At 44.1% G+C, this 23200-nt stretch overlaps 1 protein-coding gene across 1 annotated transcript in view; it reads left to right on the forward strand.

The window, feature by feature from the left end:
- LOC124545955 (carboxypeptidase N subunit 2-like) overlaps window positions 1–23200 on the forward strand; it is a 164700-nt gene that overhangs the window by 80427 nt on the left and 61073 nt on the right. Inside the window, exon 7 of the mRNA XM_047124918.1 lies at window positions 7162–7355. Coding sequence (XP_046980874.1) covers window positions 7162–7355 — 194 coding nt within the window. The remainder of the gene's footprint in view (window positions 1–7161; window positions 7356–23200) is intronic.

Here is a 23200-nt window from a genome sequence, read left to right on the forward strand (position 1 = left end):
AAACTTTACAGAAGCTCTCCTGCGAACCTTGCAGAACTAGTACTCCTGAAAGAAAGGATATGCGGAGACATGGCTTAGCCAAAGCCTAGGGGATGTTTCCAGAATGAGATTTTCACATCCCCCAGGCTGTGGCTAAGCCATGTCTCCGCAATATCCTTTCTTTCAGAAGTGCTAGTTCTGCAAGGTTCGCAGGAGAGCTTCTGTAAAGTTTGGAAGGTGGGAGACGAGGTACTGGCAGAAGTAAAGCTGTGAGTACCGGGCGTGAGTCGTGCTTCGGTAGCTCAGCTGGTAGAGCACTTGCCCGCGAAAGGCAAAGGTCCCGAGTTCGAGTCTCGGTCGGGCACACAGTTTTAATCTGCCAGGAAGTTTCATATCAGCGCACACTCCGCTGCAGAGTGAAAATCTCATTCCACGCAGGTTAGTGTATTTTCATTCATTTTGTTGCACTTTTCTGCCTCTGACGAACTTTCGCTAGTGCACAAATGACATTTACCTTTGCATCCATGAGCTTCCTTTGCTCCAACGTTCTGCATGATAGTTCGTTCGAGAATACCCTCCATTGTGTAAACCACGCCTCGCCCTTGCATCAGTGTGTGGTTTCGTGAGCTGTAGTCCAAATTTTTGAAGAGGAAGTCGTAACTTACTAGGTTTTTCGTTACTCTAATGCTGAAAGTTGAGTAGAAGTAATGTATAATTATTTACCGCTGTTATGGGCACAGAAGTACAAAAACTAGGCAGCGGCCATCTTGTACTAGCCTTCTTGTTTGAATGTTTCTTCACCATTTGATGGAATGTGTCAGCGCTGTCCATCGACTCAGTGAGGGAAATTACGAACGAGCCGCATGTAAATGTAACAACAAAAATCATAAACGAAACAAATGTTGAGTATTATTTAATTATTTTTGCTGCGCAGAGACATTATGGAATTTTTATCTGTTAGAGACTCTCGGCATATACGGACAGGCGCAGTCAACTTCACAGATTTTCGCACTCAGGTTGCCACATAACCACGAATTATTTAGTTTCGTAATTGAAAGAAACATGTTTCACACACATATGTTGATAATAATATTGAAGCACCTTTGCAACATCTTCATGGAGACGTGGAAACTCTAGCTGCAGAAAGCAACATAGACGTCCTGGATAGTTTTAACTTAAAAGCTTTTGTCTTCAACGGGAATTACCTTGCAGGTCAAATTAGTTATATTGGTACATAGACAGGGGCGCTTTCAACTGAAGCGGCAAACGGTCTCTTAAACAGGTCTAAAACAGTAGTAAGATTGGCAACGTCCTCAAAACATTTAGAAAACTATACTCGTAATTCTACCAAGGCTACGATGAGTCCTTGAAACCTCATGTTTTCTTTAATTCAGCTGAAACAACTGGATTTATCAGAATGTGTCCCTTCTACAACGCGATATTGTTTTTAAATGAATCTTCATAAAATTAGCCGGTCGCAGTGGCCAGCGGTTCTAGGCGCTACAGTCTGGAACCGCGCGACCGCTACAGTCGCAGATTCGAATCCTGCCTTGGGCATGGATGTGTGTGATGTCCTTAGGTTAGTTAGGTTTAAGTAGTTCTAAGTTCTATGGGACTGATGACCTCCGCTGTTAAGTCCCATAGTGCTCAGAGCCATTTGAACCATAAAATTAGAAAGAAGTTTTTCTGGTCTTGCAATGTCTCACTGTGGGCCGTGTGCAATCAAGTCCACTTAAAATGCGAGGTCTGCAATCCATTTCGGATGTTCTAATTTTCGTTCCTGCACTGTCTTTCCCTTCATAAATTCAACAGTAGCGAGATTTAAATCGAAACATCGTACCTGGCATGCACCTTGAGTAAACCAACGTACTTTGCAGTAGTTTATACAGTCTCCATGGTCTTCGTTCAGTTCAGCTGACAGTGGAACAAAGCGCGTGACTTCAATACCTTTACTATTCGTACTACCAATATCTTCACGTGCTCCTTGCCTGCAAACGTAGCACAAAGTGCTTCTTGATGTACAAAACAATGAATCCCGTCTGTCGATCTTTGTAATGTTTTGCTCTTTCAGTGTCAACTAGATCTTTAAAATTCTTTCTGCACCGTATTGTAATGTCGCTTCATAGCAAATTTACAGTATCCGTCGATTAAGCGACTGCATAATAAATACTGAGAATTCTCATCTCTCTCTTTTGTCATTCCCATTCATTTTTAAATGGATGTGACGATCGAACTGTGGACTGCCTCTTTTTGTGGAAACAGCCACTGGACTTGTGAATGTCCTTCACACGACGAACAAATAAGATGGTTCAAATGGCTCTGAGCACTATGGGACTTAACATCTGAGGTCATCAGTCCCCTAAGACTTAGAACTACTTAAACCTACCTAACCTAAGGACATCACACATGTCCATGCCCGAGGCGGGATTCGATCCCGCGACCGCAGTAGCAGCGCGGTTCCGGACTGAAGCGCCTAGAGCTGCTCGGCCACAGCGGCCGGCGATGAACAAATAGCGATGGGTAAACAGCACTGACACCACTATTCTGCCGAACTGAAGCGATTTGTGCCGATCGAGAAACGCCACTCCGCAGCACTCAGTGAAGTCTTCCGCTACTTCCGAGAAGGACAGAGCGTAAGTCGAGACGGGCCAGGAGTTGGGGCCAGCCCGCGGTCAGCACGCCCTGCACGCGTGAAGTTCGGCGCGGCGTGGCAAACCCTGATGTAGAGATTATAGGAACAGGTGACCGGAATATTTCCAGTTTTAGCGTTACCGAGAGCAATTATACTACAGTATAATTTTGCTCTTGGAAAATCTTTCATACTTCGAGGAATCTTATAATTGGTAGAGCACTTGCCCGCGAAAGGCAAAGGTCCCGAGTTCGAGTCTCGGTCGGGCACACAGTTTTAATCTGCCAGGAAGTTTCAATGCAGGCTATGTTCGTCTGTGAAACTGGACTAGATAAGCAACCAGAGCTATCAGTAAACGGAATCTAACCCGCATAAGACTGTGTGCGTGTTGCATGAGTGTCAGTTTCACTGCCATTTAGGGCCTCAACAGATCGTTACATGAAAAACTTAAAACTAACGTTTGGATAAGCTATCTGACTGCGTATTTGAATAAGAATTTACAAGTGATACAGAATCTGGCTTGTGCAACGGAATTTACTGATTAGAGTGCATGACATGTCGTGGTGTGTCAGTGTCTCCGTTTTGGCTCTAAGTTTTGCACTCACCCCTTTAGATGACTGCCTTTTTCCATGTGGTTTACAGCAATTCGCAGCAGCATGCAGCAGCAGTGGCCGAAGCTTATTGCTACTGAGAATGAGTTTCATAAAAAGGAGTTCGCTTGGGTCTTGCTAAATACTAAATAACGTGTAAGAAGGGATTTCATAAATTAACTTTGTTTAAAAACTTCAAAAATCATCAGTATTAATAATGGCAAAATGCCTCAGAATGATGGTATAAGTATCAATAATGGCTGAGTGCCGGATTAACAAATTATTTCAATTTCGAAGTTATATTAACATTTAGTAACCACAGCATATTTATTAACTACATGTGGAGAATAATTATAATTGTTTGGAGGATACCTCTTTTCCTACGGTTGGCCTTTTAGTCCACAGTATAGAGTAGGTAGCACGACAGAATGTTTGATGGGGCTTCGCCTGCATATCGAATTCATGTCCCTTAATAATTCCTGGTTTTACAGACAATACTTTCACAAACCGATTTAACAATTGTCTTAAGACAGCTTGTTGTGGATGTGTTAAGTAATAGTATTCGGCTACTTTTTCTCCGATTCTTTGTTTAATAGTGATACCTTCCAACTCCCAATCGGGTTCCTGTTCATTATTGCTTTGATTAATGGTACAGTCGTTGATACACAATCTATATGGATCGTTGACAGTTACTCGGACATGCAGGCAGTAATTTATATATGTGTCCGGAGTCCTAATCTGTGCCAGGTCAATTTGCCGGTTACAACAATATAAAGTGCACGTGGCTCGGGAGAGGTCAGTTCTCGACTTCATTTCCCGAAGCGCATCGAGTCCCAGGATGCAAGGCACTGCAAGATTCCTTACCACAAGGAATGAGCTTCTTTTTCCGTGGCGATCTCAGCAAACAAAACACGGGATTATTGCAAACTCGGAAAAACAATCACGAGCCTAACCTTGCAATCGCTTTTGCGCTATGCTTGGGAATTTTACCTCGAATTCCATCTCGAGCGTAGTTAAAGCGTCTCAGTCTCTCCTGGCTATATTAATGAAATCAGGCCTCGAGTGTGGTGAGATCTGCCATCACTGACGTGCGGGCAGCGTGACACGTCTTCTGCCCTCTCCGAGCTCTCCACCGACACTGCTCTACTACTACGACTCTCGCAGACGGACCTCGTCTCACAACAATGCTTAGAATCGCGCTGCCATGCTTCCCCCCTCAGGTTGTTACTATCGATATCTGAGTGCCTATTTATTTCCAATTTTACACAACGCAAAGAATAGCGTTGTTGTAGTTGTTGTGGTCTTCAGTCCTGAGACTGGTTTGATGCAGCTCTCCATGCTAGCAAGCTTCTTCATCTCCCAGTACCTACTGCAGCCTCCGTCCTTCTGAATCTGCTTAGTGTATTCATCTCTTGGTCTCCCTCTACGATTTTTACCCTCCACGCTGCCCTCCAATGCTAAATTGGTGATCCCTTGATGCCTCAGAACATGTCCTACCAACCGATCCCTTCTTCTAGTCAAGTTGTGCCACAAACTGCTCTTCTCCCCAATTCTATTCAATACATCCTCATTAGTTATGTGATCCACCCATCTAATCTTCAGCATTCTCCTGTAGCACCACATTTCGAAAGCTTCTATTCTCTTCTTGTCCAAACTATTTATCGTCCATGTTTCACTTCCATACATGGCTACACTCCATGCAAATACTTTCAGAAACGACTTCCTGATACTTAACTCTATACTCGATGTTAACAAATTTTCTCTTCTTCAGAAACGCTTTTCTTGCCATTGCCAGTCTACATTTTATATCCTCTCTACTTCGACCATCATCAGTTATTTTGCTGCCCAAATAGCAAAACTCCTTTACTACTTTAAGTGCCTCATTTCCTAATCTAATTCCCTCAGCATCACCCGATTTAATTCGAGTACATTCCATTATCCTCGTTTTGCTTCTGTTGACGTTCATCTTATATCCTCCTTTCAAGACACTGTCGATTCCTTTCAACTGCTCTTCCAAGTCCTTTGCTGTCTCTGACATAATTACAATGTCATCGGCGAACCTCAAAGTTTTTATTTCTTCTTCATGGATTTTAATACCTACTCCGAAATTTTCTTTTGTTTCCTTTATTTCTTGCTCAATATACAGATTGAATAACATCGAGGATAGGCTACAACCCTGTCTCACTCGCTTCCCAACCAATGCTTCCCTTTCATATCCCTCGACTCTTGTAACTGCCATCTGGTTTCTGTGCAAATTGTAAATAGCCTTTCGCGCCCTGTATTTTGCTCCTGACACCTTCAGAATTTGAAAGAGAGTATTCCAGACAACGTTGTCAAAAGCTTTTTCTAAGTCTACAAATGCAAGAAACGTATGTTTGTCTTTCCTTAATCTTTCTTCTAGGATAAGTCTTAGGGTCAGTACTGCCTTACGCGTTGCAACATTTCTACGGAATCCAAACTGATCTTCCCCGAGGTCGGCTTCTAGCAGTTTTTCCATTCGTCTGTAAAGAATTCCCCTTAGTATTTTGCAGCTGCGACTTATTAAACTGATAGTTCGGTAATCTTCACATCTGACAACACCTGCTTTCTTTGGTATTGGAATTATTATATTCTTCTTGAAGTCTGAGGGTATTTCGCCTGTCTCATACATCTTGCTCAGCAGATGGTAGATTTTTGTCAGGACTGGCTCTCCCAAGACCGTCAGTAGTTCTAATGGAGTGTTGTCTACTCCTGGGGCCTTGTTTCGACTCATGTCTTTCAGTGCTCTGTCAAACTCTTCACGCAGTATCGTATCTCGCATTCCATCTTCATCTACATCCTGTTCCATTTCCATAATATTGTCCTCAAGTACATCGCCCTTGTATAGACCCTCTATATACTCCTTCCACCTTTCTGCTTTCCCTTCTTTGCTTAGATTTGGGTTTCCATCTGAGCTCTTGATATTCATACAAGTGGTCCTCTTTTCTCCAAAGGCCTCTTTAATTTTCCTGTAGGCAGTATCTATCTTACCCCTAGTTAGATAAGCCTCTACATATTTACATTTGTCCTTTAGCCATCCCTGCTTAGCCATTTTGCACTTCCTGTCGATCTCATTTTTGAGACGTTTGTATTCCTTTTTGCCTGCTTCATTTACTGCATTTTTATATTTTCTCCTTTCATCAATTAAATTCATTATATCTTCTGTTACCCAAGGATTTCTATTAGCCCTCGTCTTTTTACCTACTTGATCGTCTGCTGCCTTCACTACTTCATCCCTCAGAGCTACCCATTCTTCTTCTACCGTATTTCTTTCCCCGATTCCTGTCGCCGGCCGAAGTGGCCGTGTGGTTAAAGGCGCTGCAGTCTGGAACCGCAAGACCGCTACGGTCGCGGGTTCGAATCCTGCCTTGGGCATGGATGTTTGTGATGTCCTTAGGTTAGTTAGGTTTAACTAGTTCTAAGTTCTAGGGGACTAATGACCTCAGCAGTTGAGTCCCATAGTACTCAGAGCCGTTTGAACGATTTGAGCCATTCCTGTCAATTGTTCCCTTATGCTCTCCCTGAAATTCTGTTCAATCTCTGGTTCTTTCAGTTTATCCAGGTCCCATCTCCTTAAATTCCCACCTTTTTGCAGTTTCTTCAGTTTTAATCAACAGTTCATAACCGACAGATTGTGGTCAGAGTCCACATCTGCCCCTGGAAATGTCTTACAATTTAAAGCCTGGTTCCTAAATCTCTGTCTTACCATTATATAATCTGTCTGAAACCTTTTAGAATAGCGTCAAGTTGGCTATATTCTTTTCAATGTAATGGATAGTTCTGAAGCACTACTTGGGCTAAAAGGTTTATGGAAAACCAAATCATTACTTCGCCTAAGAAACGCTGCTGTGAAGAGAATTCAGTGAGAAAGCGAGCTCAGACCAGGCGCCGCGTTTCCCCTGTGAGCCGGCCAGCGGTGTGTGGAGACGGGGACTGCGGTTGCAGGTCTGTCGTCGCTGCGGCGGCTGCGGCTGTCGGACAACCGCCTGTCCGAGGTCCCCCAGCAGCTGCTGTCCGGCCTGTCGGCGCTCGAGTCCCTGGCGCTGCGGCGCAACCGGCTGGCGCGCCTCGGGCCGCGGCTGCTCGCCGGCCTGCACAACCTCACCGTGCTAGACCTCACCTCCAACAGCATCACCGCCGTGAGTACTCGCCCTAAAACCACTGTACACCTGTACACCTTCATCTACTCCGTCTAGTGTTTACTGTTAGCGTCAACTGTAGACACCGAGTCGTGGGCTGCCCGTGAATGTAATTTCTAGGTTAGGAGTGTACACTCTATGTCCAAAATTAAAGCGAATGTTACAAGGTCGCCTTTATTTTGCCACAGAACAGTATAAACAGGTGACAGTAGAGTAGGAGCAACGTAAAGAGTACATAACGTGAACAACTGCAACATGAATAACGTAGACAAAAATGTTCTTCGATTTATCCAACTTAACGGATTTGCACACACATTCCAACTACTGGTTAATGTGCGCAGTATCGGATGTGACCACCTCTGGCAGCAATACAGGCCTAACAACGACGGGACATGCTGTGAACGATCTCGTCATACTGACAAGGGGAGGCCGCCAACTGTGAAATTCAGATTCGATTCATACTGCGCATAATAAAAGCTCATGGCCAGAGGTGTAATGTGGCAAAGCACCAAGATGCACTTCTCAGCCGTTGTCGAGAAAACCGACAGTTAAAAAGAAACCGTTGCGGTGAAATACTCTCTACGATTTACAAGTCTTCGTAGCGTTGTGGCGCAGCGGTAAACGCTCAGGTTTGTAATCCGAAAGTCGCCGGATCGAATCTCGCGACATGCAACTTTTTTTTTAGTATTTGTTTTTTGTAATTTAAATGTGTGTATATATATATATATATATATATATATATATATATATATATATATATATATATATATATATATATATACACGCACATATATATAATTCCCGGCAATCAGTTGCAACAATTATGCATATAATATGTTGTTGAAAGTCGTTTGTCGTGGAAAAACTGGCGACTTCGAACATCATTATGTTTTCCGCAAACAAAGTTGTATTTCACAAATGTTATTAATTGTCTTCATAATGTTTACCACGTATAGTTAACGGAAGACGTAGAAACGATATTCCGAAACGAATACGTATAGCGTAAGTCAAACGTTCGAATTAGAATAGAGACCCCACGAACACAAATTTGCTGTGGCAGGTATGAAATATAAACTCCGTTACTCGCTCGTTACACTTGATGGACAGATGTTGAATGGGCCGAAACGAGCCGCCGCATAACAGCGTAGTTGCCTGCTAACTTCGAAAGAAGGTAGATGCGGTCCCTAGCGCAACTTATAACATCGTCGAAAATCAGTGCGGGCGGGAGAGCTTTGGTACACCCTGTTAAACAAACGGAAAAATGGAGGCGGTACAATTGGAGAGCGATCCGCCTTCACCAACATGCATAAGCAATTCATTAATTCGCGGCATATATATATATATATTTGACTTATAAAAAACTAATAATTAAAAAAAAAAGTTGCATGTCGCGGGATTTGATCCGGTGACCTTCGGTTTACGAATCCGAGCACCTACCGCTGCGCCACGACGGTGCGGAAAAAGTTAATAACCGTAGAGAGTATTTCACCGCAACGGTTTATTTTAACCGTCGATTTCCTCGACAACGGCTGAGAAGTGCATCTTGGTGCTTTGCCACATTACACCTCTGGCCATGAGCTTTTATTATGCACAGTATGAATCGAATCTGAATTTCACAATTGGCGGCCTCCCCTTGTGAGTCAATAACGCCAATTCTTTCAGCAGAGCTGGTCACGAGTCTTGGAGAGTGGTTGGTGGAAGCTGACGTCATGCAAATGGTCTCCCTACTGCATCCCAGACGTGCTCTGATTCAAGTCGGGACAGCGACGAAGCCACGCCATGTGTGCAATATCCATTACCCTGCGTCACTTCATACTTTACTGACAACGGTGGCATCTTCGAGTAGGATAATCATCAGTGTCACAAGGTCGGAGTCGTGTTACAGTGGTTTGAGGAACATGCTGGTGTACTCACACTGATATCTTGGTAAACAAATTCGCCTGATCTGAACCCGCTGGAAGACGTGTGGTACGCCACCAAGCGTCAGTCGCGGGCCCACAAACGGACGACCTGCGACTTGGGGGAACTGCGCGGTTCGTGCCTAGTCATCCGGCGACACACAAGACGGGAATCCTACCAAAGGCTTGTCGAGTCCATGCCACGCGGAACTGCTGCTGCACTGCGCCCCAAAAGTGCATCTACGCGTCATTACGGGAGTCATGATGTTTTCGCTCATCAGTAATCACTGAGGTGACACAAGTCAGGACACACCAGCTAATCTCGTGTCCGGCGTCCTTCTGCCCGGCGTAGTCCAGCAACTCCACGTGGCGTGGACTCAACAAATCGTTGCAAGGCTCCTGCAGAAGTATTGAGCCGTGCCGCCTGTATAGCCGTCCACAATTGCGAAAGTGTTGCCGGCGCAGGATGCTCTGCGTGAACTCACCTCTCGATTGTGTCCCATAAATGTTCGATGGGATTCATGTCGGGTGAACTGGGTGGCCAAATTATTCGCTCAAATTATCCAGAATGGTCTTCAAACCAGTCGTGAACAATAGTGGCCGCTGACATGACATCGTCGTTTGGGAACGCGAAGTCCGTGAATGACTGCATATGGTCTCCAAGTAACCGAAAATAACCATTTCCAGTCCACGATGGCTTCTGTTTGTAACCTTCCAACAGCTTATTTCCGTAACCTCGCAATAAAAATGTGACTAACCTCTCAATAAAACTGTGGCTCACTTATAACCTTTCAATAATCAACTGACTGTGAATCTAAACTGGTCAATTCTGGACGTCAGCAGTGCTGCGTCATGGCCCTGAAAGATCATTCTGAATAAACTGAAAATTCTTACCTCAATGACGTCGCCGGATAACGCGTATATATCTGCTCCTATAAGAAATTCTTCTGCCACAGCCCTGTGCAATGCTCGCCGATACATTTTGTCATGTATAAAAAAAAGCTGATTTTTCTTTACGATAATTGGCGTGACTATGGATACGAGAAATTACTAAAAACTTTAAATTCAGATGAATGACTGTCAAAAGTTATCTTTAAAAGAAAGATTATTATTGAAAAATTATTGAAAATTATTTACATGTGACTTTGATATAACAGTAGTACAACATGAGTTGTTCCAAATTACATATGCGCGTGGCAATAAATATTAATAATTTTTGCTTTTACCTTATACTACGTCGCTCAGGCACCGCCATTGTTCTCCACGACCGGCCTTGGTAATTGCACACAGGACACAAGTGCTCTCTGTGAACTGTACAACTAGACAACTGCTCTCTAGGAGCGACCGGACCCAACCGCCAAACTGAGAACTACTACTACTACTGCTACTACTACGACTGCTCTCTGGTCTGCGATTCTATTCTAGCTTACGTTCTCTTGAATCCCACTAGCGCCTGTGGCATCTCTATGCTTTCGTCACCAACGTCGTAGTCTATTCCGACTGCTCCAGAGCCCTCGTCAATAACAAAAATACTTCGTGCGCAGGAAAACAGCGAATACTCTCTGCGCCGCTCGAGGTAGCAGCGCCGTCCCAGGCGCCTTGTCACGGTTCGCGCGGCTCCCACAGGAACTAACCACAAATTTCCAATTCTCTCTGTGCTGCTACGACACGAACTTCCTTTGAAGATTCTCTGTAAAGCTCATATGCAGTGGAATGTGAGCGAGTACCTGCGAATGCGAATCTAACACGACCGAACGCTGTTTGGTCGTGCTCGCCTACCGTTTGCATCAGGGGGAATGTACACTATGTGATCAGAAGAATCCGAACACCCAAAAAAACAAACGTTTTTTCATATTAGGTGCATTGTGCTGCCACCTACTGCCACGTACTCCGTATCAGCGACCTCAGTAGTCAGTAGACATCGTGAGAGAGCAGAATAGGGCCGCTCCGCAGAACTTAACGTACATGGAACGTGGTCAGGTGATATGGTGTCACTTATGCCATACGTCTGTACGCGAGATTTCCATACTCCTAAACATTCCTAGGTCCACTGTTTCCGACGTGATAGTGAAGTGGAAACGCGAAGGGACACGTACAGCACAAAAGCGTACACGCCGACCTCGTCTGTTGACTGACGGAGACAGTTGAAGACGGTCGTAATGGGTAATAGGCAGACATCTATCCAGACCATCACACACGAATTCCAAACTGCATGAGGATCCACTACAAGTACTATGACAGTTAGGCGGGAAGTGAGAAAACTAGGATTTCGTGCTCGAGCGGCTCTTCATAAGCCACACATCACGCCGGTAAATGCCAAACGACGCCACGCTTGGTGTAAATAGAGGAAACATTGGACGACTGAACAGTGGAAAAGCGTTGTGTGGAGTGACGAATCACGTCACACAATGTGGCGATCCGATGGCAGGGTGTGGGTATGGCGAATGCCCGGTGTACGTCATCTGCCAGCGTGTGTAGTGCCGACAGTAAAATTGGGGGGGTGGGGGGGGGGGGGGGAGGGGGGGGAGGGGGGGGTGGGAGGGGGGGGGGGGGTGTTATGGTGTGGTCGTGTTTTTTATGGAGGGCCTAGCACCCTTTGTAGTTTTGCGTGGCAATAACACAGCACAGGCTTACATTGATGTTTTAAGCAACTTCTTGCTTCCCACTGTTGAAGAGCAATTCGGGGATGGCGACTGCAGCTTTCAACACGATAGAGCTCCAGTTCATAATGCACGGCCTGTGGCGGAGAGGTTATGCGACTATAACATCCCTGTAATGGAGTGGCCTGCTCAGAGTCCTGACCTGTATCCTATAGAACTCCATCGGGATGTTTTGGAACGCCGTACCAGGCCTCGGTGCAGCACTCCGTGAAGAATGGTCTGCCATCGCCCAAAAAACCTTCCAGCACCTGACTGAACGGGTGCCTGCGAGAGTGGAAGCTGTCATCAAGGCTAAGGATGGGTCGACACCATCTTGCATTCCAACGTTACCGATGGAGGGCGCCACGAACTTGTTAGTCATTTTCAGCCAGGTGTCCGGATACTTTTGATCACATAGCGCACTTACGCTGACACCCACTGGTGTTCACTCTGGTCTAAATCGGGCTTCAGCGAACAACGGGAGTCGGTGGTGGGCAGAGGTAGAAAACATCACACAATGTTGATGTTGAGCGGCGATGGGTTTGGATTTCGTTCTAATGGTGCGGAAAGCGTGTTTACATACACGAGAGATACTGAGAGGTTGTTGCCACTTCTTGCTGGTCCGTGGATGGCCACTGTTCCTCCCCGTTGGACACGACGGTGCGTTCACTGTATGAACTGACAAGTGGAACTCGGAAACTGTACTAGGAATTAGACAGCTCAAGGTCATATCCGCTGTCCGCAGTTGGCAGGCGCTAAGTGCTGTGATTCTCCCGCCACATAACTTCGATGCCACGCTGTTGGCGATGCAGTAAGCCAACGCCGGCAGAATATTCAATGTTTCCGGCCGATATCGTGTGTGGTTTCGGTCTTCCGTGGAACAGTGCATTGACGTGTAGTGATGTAGTGAGCGAAATCGAGAAGCAAGGGCTTGCGTAGAGAGTGTGAAGACAGGCCAAAACAATCTGAAATATCTGTATCGAATGTACTGAAGCTTTTTACAGGTCTGGCTAACAGTGAAGAAACTAAGATTTAATATAAATTTTGCAGGGAAGTTCATGAAATGTCAATTAAACCTTGTGCTATTTCGGAATCGACTGTATTCTACAATAACAACGCAGTAACGTCGGCAGACATCTGCAGATGTGTCGGTCTGAGGGGCCTTGTCACGGTCCGTGCTGCTTCAGCCCGTCGGAGGTTCGAGTCCTGCCTCGACCATGGCTGTGTGTGGTGTCCTTAGCGTAAGTTAGCTTAATTTAGATCAAGTAGTGTACAGGCTTAGGGACCGATGACCTCAGCAGTTTGGTCCCATAAGACCTTACCACAAATTTCCAAATTTTCTCCAGATGTGTGCATGTGTTTTGATTCTTCAAAAAATGGTTCCAATGACTCTGAGCACTATGGGACTTAACTTCAGAGGTCATCAGTCCCTCCCACGCCCAGGTTCCCGGGTTCGATTCCCGGCGGGGTCAAGGATTTTCTCTGCCTCGTGATGACTGGGTGTTCTGTGTCGTCCTTAGGTTAGTTAGGTTTAAGTAGTTCTAAGTTCTAGGGGACTGATGACCACAGATGTTAAGTCCCATAGTGCTCAGAGCCATTTGAACAATTTTCATCAGTCCCCTAGAACTTAGAACTACTTAAACCTAACTAACCTAAGGACATCACACACATCCATGCCCGAGGCGGGATTCGATCCTGCGACCGTAGCAGTCCCGCGGTTCCGGACTGAAGCGCCTAGAACCGCACGGCCATCGCGGCCGGCTTTGATTCTTCAAGACAGGGTTATAATGAAAACGGAAATCTATGGAATGTGATGATTTTCATATAAAAGTTACTGCATAAAATCTTCCTTAGATACAACAGCCGATGAGGGTATGCGACAGTTAGAAGAATGTTGGGTGATCACGGTCAAAAAAATTATTCTGGCTCAGAGACGTACGTTCTTTTGCATTCTCGGCTCATGTGGTTTTTGATTCAGAAAGTATAATGGTGGGCGAAAATTTTTGATGGAAGGCAGAAACATTGCAGTTGCAGGAACGAAGTATTGTGTACAATGCACTTATTGCTTGCTGAGGACAATAGTCTTGTACTATACTTCGATAAAACTTGGTTTTCACAAAACCATATGCGGAACTGTATCTTCAACGGAATTAGTTGCCTGAAAGTACCTACAGTTACGTTTGCGTAGCGTGAATCAGCGATTTGGGTGAGGGGTGCAATGACGAAGGGTCAGGAAGAGCTGCAGATAAAAAAATTTCGGTCATATTAAGCCGTGCAGTCGCAACTAAAATCTCGGCGGCGACCTATAGTAGTCGCGCACTGTCGCACGCGAGGATCTCTCATAAATAAACGGCGTTCATAGGTTACACGACACAATAATGATGGCTCAGATGTTACCAAAGTTAATTTTATAGTTTTCTTAGCAACTTACTCGCTGCAAATTTCTACCCAGTCCAACAGAACCCAAATTCATGAGCGGCGACATTTTTCGTTACACAGGCGGAACAGTTTCACAATTCCTAACGGTATTTTATTTCTGATCTCGGAATATTTCTGTGTTTTCGCGATGAAATATGCATCACACACATCTATTAATTTTCAGAACGTTCATATATTTTTTAAGTCCAATTACGTCAGTGGTTCTGTTTTATCAACAGGTTGAAGTAGAAGATTCTTTTTCAACATTTCTTGTAACCTTAGTTTTTATTTTATTTATTTATTTAATTTTTATAGGAGCTGGCAAGAATTTTCTTTTAGATAGTTCTGCATCATATTCTAGATTAAAAATAGAGATGTGTAATATTTTTTTCGTAATTTTTTTCAACATTTGAAATTACCACTAACTGGCAATGCTGTAAGACGGTGAGATGACATTGAGGTACCTATATCCCTGACAGCCACTTTAGGCACCGCCAAAATATGGGAACTTAAATGGAAATCTCTGCAAGAAAAGGGAGGATGTTTTCACGAAACCCTAATGGGTAAATTTAGAGAAACATTTATTGAAGGAATACTGTGCGGCAACTAGGTGGTCCCATCGTACACTGCTTTCAGTCACGGTGAGAATTATAAAAGGGCTGTTAGAAAGTATACACGGACATACAGGCAGTCACTTTTCTCCGTGCTCTAAATGTAACAGGACTACGACAATAAGTCGCTAATTTTGACATGAAGTGCATGCCGCCATGTAATGTATCGTGGGTTGTGGAGTATCTACGCAAATTCATAATTATAAGGAGCACTCAAATGAACACAAGACAGGTGGAAAAAAGTAAGTAAACTGTTTATTATTTCAAACGTAATCTCCATAAGTGTTAATATATTTATCCCACTGTGAGACAAGATGGTCGAAGCCTTCGTGGAAAAATGTTTGCGCTTGCCTACGGAAATGTGATTGTACCCAGCGTACACTTCTTCGTCCGAAGCAAATCGATGGCCACAAACGTCTTCCTCCAGGGCCCCAAATATATGGAAGACGCACGGGGAGAGTTTGGGACTGTACGGAAGGTGTATGTAGGCTTCCTGGCGAAACTTCTGCATCGCGCTCCAAACAACCTCGCCAACATGTGGGCCCGCACAGCAGTCCAGATCTCTCCCCCATGCGATTTACATACTCTTATTCATCGTGATCAAAATTTCTTGTAGCACGTTGAACTCAGATCCATGACTGATTTTCAGTTTTTGCGCTATCGTTTCGATTGCGATAAGCTAGTCCTCTAGCATCAGGTCCTCCAATTCTCTCGCGATTCCCGGTTCTTTGCAGTAAGAGGGTCTGCCGCTTCGCCCTTCGTCATGCAGACCTGTCTGAGCATACCGGAAATACGCCTATGCCATCTAAGCACTGTGTCATTACACTGAGGTGACAAAAGCCATGGGTACATCCTAACATCGTGTCGGCAGACCCGTCGAGAAGGGGGAGAGGGGGGTGGGGGGGCAGGGGGGCAAAGCCTCTGGGCCTCAAGCCTCACGGTGTTCTAAGTGTATCGAGATTGGGGACTCCCCAAGGTGCTCGGTTCGCAAATATAAGACTGCTGCTGTAAAATAAATTTTGTGTTACATAATATGTTCTTACCCCAGCACCCGCATAGCCAAGCTAGCTTCTCACTTTTATGATTCTTAAAGGTCAATTGCATACAGTTCTATTTCGTACAAAATATTGAATGCACAGCTTTTTCTTTAGACATCGTGCGCTAAAACCACCTTATGATGGAGTCTAAACTTCCCTTTCTTTAGATGTTGTTGGAAAACCTACCAAAACATTTCCCTAACAGATGTAAATGACAGCAGCTGTGAAACGTCGTTATAATTTTGTAGGATTGCCAAAACCCGCTACGGTCGCAGGTTCGAATCCTGCCTCGGGCATGGATGTGTGTGATGTCCTTAGGTTAGTTAGGTTTAAGTGGTTCTAAGTTCTAGGGGACTGATGACCTCCGCTGTTAAGTCCCATAGTGCTCAGAGCCTCTTGAACCAAAACCAGCCCGCATCTCGTGGTCGTGCGGTAGCGTTCTCGCTTCCCACGCCCGGGTTCCCGGGTTCGATTCCCGGCGGGGTCAGGGATTTTCTCTGCCTCGTGATGGCTGGGTGTTATGTGCTGTCCTTAGGTTAGTTAGGTTTAAATAGTTCTAAGTTCTAGGGGACTGATGACCATAGAAGTTAAGTCCCATAGTGCTCAGAGCCATTTGAACCAACCATTTTGAACCAAAACCATTCAAAGATAAGGCACTTGTGATTCCATCATGAGGCGATTTTACACGAAGTATACAGAAAATATTTTGCGTTCAAGAGTAAACACAAAATAAAATAGAGCTATTGTGATGTAGTTGTCCTGAAAGTATCGTAAAACCGAGGGAATAAAATGACATGAAATAGTTACAGTGGCCCTGCTAATGCTCGGAGGTAAAGAGGTAATGTTCTTCTCATGTTCATTCATAGAACAGTTAACTTACATGGGAACCCTTACGTTACATGATGTGACGTTACTTATTTGTCAAAGAGGCTTGGTATTCATAGGTTTATCTCAGAAAACTGGAGATCCAAGTGATGGGAATTTCCTCGGAATATTAGAGCACTTGAGTCACTATGATCCAGTTATCGCAAAACACGTGAGCAAGGTCAGAGACGGACAAGAAGCTGTAGTTCGTAACACGTGCATTATCTGTCAAGTCATACAATTGATTTATTTCTAGATGTGCTCATTACGTCAGGAATGCCACTTTGGAACTGAGGGAAAGTGAGAAGGATTACTCAGTTATTGTTGATGCAACTCCTAATTGAAATTATGCTCAACAGACAACATTCATCCCGAGTTATATTTAGTTCAGTAAGAAAATTTACGAGTATAAAAAAAATAAATGAACTGCTTTGCAATTCGTAGATTGTAACCAGAAAAGAGGAGTTACTACTGCCCATTTAATTCGTTCAATACGTATAGAACACTCAGTTCCTATCAATGAATGACGCGGACAAGGATATGATAGAGTGTTATAAAGGAGATCAGACGCATTTTGTGGAGCAGAGTCATCTTCCAAAATTCTCTCTGTGTGCTTGTCATCGCCTTGTGTGGCGTACATTCAGCTGAGAGCTGTCATGAAGCCGATACTTTCTTCGGAGTGATTCAGCTTCTTTACAACCTGTTCATTTGTAGTCCACAACGATGGGAAACTCTGAAGTAGTGTGTTGGAAGTTCTTTATATTCCATGTCTGACACCCATGGAACACTTCGGTTGATGCCGTAAAACTAATTGCAGCTCGCTTGGGTAAGGTTTCCATTGATACTGAAACTCCCAGTAAACAGATAAAACACGTTTTGTGGTACAGGTTTCTTCCAATTATATGAAATTTTTCAAGAGTTTAATCACGACATCAGTTTGTCTAAAGCTGTAGGTACCAATTGAATGCACAATCAAATCACTACAAGCTCGAAAATCTATCATTGCTGCTGAGGTAAGACACCTTGACAGCTTAGTAAATAAGATGAAGTATATTCGTGGAAATTCGGACTCTCTGAATCTAAAGATCTTGTCGGTGCAATTAATACCGATCCTAAATTTTCGGAGGTGCGCGCTAAGAAGAAGAAATCATTTCATTATGAAACCAAGTACGAAGCGACAGATGTATATGCCTTCAACCAGACAATCGTGGTGAGGGAACCCGGTCAGGCTGAACGCCTTAGGCACACTGTCCAGCGAGTGCAGCAAGGTGGAGGTTCCCTGCTGTTTTGGGTTGGCCTCATGCGGGGCGGAGGTACTCCGCTGGTGGTCATGGACGGCGCCGCAAAGGCTGTACGATAGATGAATTCCATCCTCCGACAGATAGTGCAACCATATCGGCAGCATACTGGCGAGGCATTCGTCTTCATGGACGACAATTCACGCCCCCATTGTGCACATCTTGTGAATGACTTCCTTCAGGATAACGACATCGCTCGACTAGAGAGGCCGGCATGTTCTCCATACATGAACCCTATCGAACGTGCCTGGGATAGACTGAAAATGGCTGTTTATGGACGGCGTGACCCAGCAACCACTCTGAGGGAGCTACCCAAATCGCCGTTGAGGAGTGGGACAAAGTGGACCAACAGTGGCTTGATGAAGTTGTGGATAGTATGCCACGGGTATGGATAGATGCAAGACGACGTGCTGCTGGGTATTAGATGTACCGTGTACCGGTGTGTACAGCAGTCTGGACCACCATCTATGAAGGTCTCGCTGTATGGTGATACAACAGACAAGGTGCGCTTTTCATGAGCAATAAAAAGGGCGGAAATGACGTTTATGTTGATCTCTATTCCAATTTTCTGTACAGGTTCCGGAACTCTCGGAACCGAGGTGATGGAAAACTTTCTTTGATGTGTGTGTTTAACCTTTCCGCACTCATTCATGATTGATCCGACTAGCATGTTAGCGCTTACAAAGCTATAAAGGAAATTTACGGACTTGCTTTAGGACTCTTTTCTCACTTAACCGCATTCGAAGTGATTTTGATTGTATAAGAACGTTATACAAGGTGTAACATAATAACTGTTTCTAGTTTTGTGAAATAATAGAGGGAATGAAATTAAACATTTTTCGTAATAAAGGACCGTCCGGTAATGCGTCGTTTTCAACTTGTACTGGACATAAGGAAACTGTATATTTCAATAAATGTGCTGGAAGGACTTCGGTGCAAAACGAGCATGAAATGTAGAGCACTGTCTTAGCAGTGCATGTCACGCAAGCGTGCTATAAACTGTTTACTTCCCACGAAATTATTATAATTAAATTTAATGAAAATTTGCAAATACATTTATGAACGTTGTTTAAATTTGTAGCTAAGGCAATCTACTCTAACGCTGAATGAAAATAGTTGTATGTGTGAAAATCAGAAATGAGAATGCAGAAAATGTGTTCGGAAAAGATCACGGACTGGAGGCAGGAAAAGTAACTTGTGCACGGTGAGAGGCAGTGCCTGAAATCTGGTATTCTCGGCACATTCTTGACACTGTGGATGTCGGAATATCGAAGTCTGTAACGATTGCCTACACCTCTAGCTCCAACTGCCCCTCCGCGTTCAGCGTCAGTTACTTCCCGTCGTGCGGCCGTGATCACGTCGTAAGGCTTTCCACACGAATCGCCAGAGTAGAAATGACAGCCTCGTCGGTGCGCTGCCCTTTTCTACCTTGTGCACGCGACAATACCGCCATCTGTGTATGTGCGTATCGCTATCCCGTGACTCTCGTCACCTCAATGAATGATGATGTGCACTGCCGCCGCACTCTTCCACTTGCTTTATATGGATTCATACAATGTAGGCTTTCACGGCCGGTGTTGCCTTCACTTGAAACTTCCGGGTTGAGAGGCCGTGGTCGATGTATAAAATTTCCCCCTGACGTTTCGTCTCCATCAGCGGGAGACATCTTCTGAGGTCGTCCGGCTACTCTGCCACTGAGTCTCCTTTTTTTTTTTTTTTTTTTTTCCCTTTATTGAATTTCGATTCCCCCTAAAGGGGGCGGGCTGCGTAGTCTCCAGGTACTCTCGCATTTATAGAGCGCATGGAGGGCACCACCATTCCTCACGTGATGCCGACGGTATGCCTATCTTTGGAAGGCGTCATCATTCTCGATTAAGAGTAATCGATTGTCATTCTGCTGGCGCAACGTCGACATCCATATTTTGTCCAAATTTAAAACTTCCCCTTTTCCATTGAAATTGTTATGGTGTTTGTGTATTTCTATTGCTTCTCTATACATGCGCGCGTGATAATGGGATGTTCGTGCTAGAACGCTTGTCTCATTAAATTTAATTTCGTGATTCCCATCTCCAAAAAGATGCTCAGCTACGGCCGATTTTTCGATGTGTCCTAAGCAACAGTTTCTTTTACGTTCGGCTAAGCGGGTGTTTACACTTCTTTTCGTTGTTCCAATATATACTTGCCCACAACTGCATGGAATTTTGCATACCCCAGGTGTTGCTAGGGGATGTCGGGCGTCTTTGGGATCGAAACAATCTTCAGACCCACCAAGAAGATCAAGGAATATTTAAGAACTGCAAAAGACGCCCGACATCCCCTAGCAACACCTGGGGTATACAAAATTCCAAGCAGTTGTGGGAAAGTGCATATTGGAACAACGAAAATAAGTGTAAACACTCGCTTAGCCGAACATAAAAGAAACTGTCCCTTAGGACACATCGAAAAATTGGCCGTAGCTCAGCATGTTTTTGGAGATGGGAATCACGAAATTAAATTTAATGAGACAAGCGTTCTAGCACGAACATCCCATTATCATGCGCGCACGTATAGAGAAGCAATAGAAATTCACAAACGCCATAACAATTTCAGTAGAAAAGGGGAAGTTTTAAAATTGGACAAAATATGGATCTCGACGTTGCACCAGCAGAATGACAATCGATTACTCTTAATCGAGAATGATGACGCCTTCCAAAGTTACGCATACCGTCGGCATGATGGTGCCCTCTATGCGCTCTATAAATGCGAGAGTACCTGGAGCCTCAGTGGGAGTAGCCGGACGACCTCAGAAGATGTCTCCCGCAGATGGAGACGAAACGTCAGGGGGAAATTTTATACATCGACCACGGCCTCTCAGCCCGGACGTTTCAACTGAAGTTTATATGGATTGTTGCAGAATTGTTGCCCTTCAAATACAGAAAACGATGCTCCAATTAATTACTGGACTGCGCTATTTTGTATTGGCTTCTCTCGAAGTTGTTTACGTCCATCGTCAAATTTGTGCTGCATATAGATGATGTAGGAAGGTGTGCGTCAGTAGCGTCGTTTATTTAAGAATGGAACGACAGTTGTTCACGACAGGAGTAGGGACCGTCCATAGTCAGCAACGAACGTGTGTAGAAAGCATACAAAAATATTCGTTAAAACCGGCTTTTCATGCTATTTCTACTTCGTACATTTCTTCGAGCATTTTGCATGTGATCATGACTGAAGCGGACGTCATCTTCTGTTGTGACTGCCCGGTCGCCGCTTCCTCGGTCCACCAGACAGGCCGTGCTGGCAGCCACCCCGCCAGCAGGACGTGAACAGAGGGCTCTCGTGGAGACAGAGGCACACTTCCCCTGTACGGCCCCGGCTGTTCACCACGGAGTCACACGTCGCCTCCACAGGGGTTGGGGGGCGACAGCCGCTCGCCTCTGGCAGCAGACAGCGCTGTCGGCAGGCCACTAGATTAGATTACATTAGATTAATACTAGTTCCATGGATCATGAATACGATATTTCGTAAAGATGTGGAACGAGTCAAATTTTCCAATACATGACATAATTAAGTTAATTTAGCAACATAATTAAGTTAATATAACAACCTTTTTTATTTTTTATTCTTTTAAAATTTTTTAAATAATTTTTTTGTTTGGTTTTTTCTTTTTTTCTTAATTTATATCTAAAAATTCCTCTATGGAGTAGAAGAAGTTGTCATTCAGAAATTCTTTTAATTTCTTCTTAAATACTTGTTGGTTATCTGTCAGACTTTTGATACTGTTTGGTAAGTGACGAAAGACTTCAGTGGCAGTATAATTCACCCCTTTCTGTGCCAAAGTTAGATTTAATCTTGAATAGTGAAGATCATCCTTTCTCCTAGTATTGTAGTTATGCACACTGCTATTACTTTTGAATTGGGTTTGGTTGTTAATAACAAATTTCATAAGAGAGTATATATACTGAGAAGCTACTGTGAATATCCCTAGATCCTTAAATAAATGTCTGCAGGATGATCTTGGGTGGACTCCAGCTATTATTCTGATTACACGCTTTTGTGCAATAAATACTTTATTCCTCAGTGATGAATTCCCCCAAAATATGATGCCATATGAAAGCAATGAGTGAAAATAGGCATAGTAAGCTAATTTACTAAGATGTTTATCACCAAAATTTGGAAAGACCCTTATTGCATTAGTAGCTGAACTCAAACGTTTCAGCAGATCATCAATGTGTTTCTTCCAATTTAATCTCTCATCAATGGACACACCTAAAATTTTTGAATATTCTACCTTAGCTGTATGCTTCTGATTAAGGTCTATATTTATTAATGGCGTCATACCATTTACTGTACGGAACTGTATGTACTGTGTCTTATCAAAATTCAGTGAGAGTCCGTTTACAAGGAACCAATCAGTAATTTTCTGAAAGACATTATTGACAATTTCATCAGTTAATTCTTGTTTGTCAGGTGTGATTACTATAAAAAATGGCTCTGAGCACTATGGGACTTAACATCTACGGTCATCAGTCCCCTAGAACATAGAACTACTTAAACCTAACTAACCTAAGGACATCACACAACACCCAGTCATCACAAGGCAGAGAAAATCCCTGACCCCGCCGGGAATGGAACCCAGGAACCTGGGCGTGGGAAGCGAGGACGCCACCGCACGACCACGAGTTGCGGACGTGATTACTATACTTGTATCATCAGCAAAGAGAACTAACTTTGCCTCTTCATGAATATAGAATGGCAAGTCAGTAATACATATTAAGAACAACAAAGGACCCAAGACCGACCCTTGTGGAACCCCATTCTTGAGAGTTCCCCAGTTTGAGGAATGTGCTGATCTTTGCATATTATGAGAACTGCTTATTTCAACTTTCTGCACTCTTCCAGTTAGGTACGAATTAAACCATTTGTGCACTGTCCCACTCATGCCACAATACTTGCGCTTGTCTAGCAGAATTTCATGATTTACACAATCAAAAGCCTTTGAGAGATCACAAAAAATCCCAATGGGTGGTGTTCGGTTATTCAGATCATTCAAAATTTGATTGGTGAAAGCATATATGGCATTTTCTGTTGAAAAACCTTTCTG

Source organism: Schistocerca americana, chromosome 8 (genome assembly GCF_021461395.2).
Source record: "Schistocerca americana isolate TAMUIC-IGC-003095 chromosome 8, iqSchAmer2.1, whole genome shotgun sequence".
Lineage (NCBI taxonomy): Eukaryota > Metazoa > Arthropoda > Insecta > Orthoptera > Acrididae > Schistocerca > Schistocerca americana.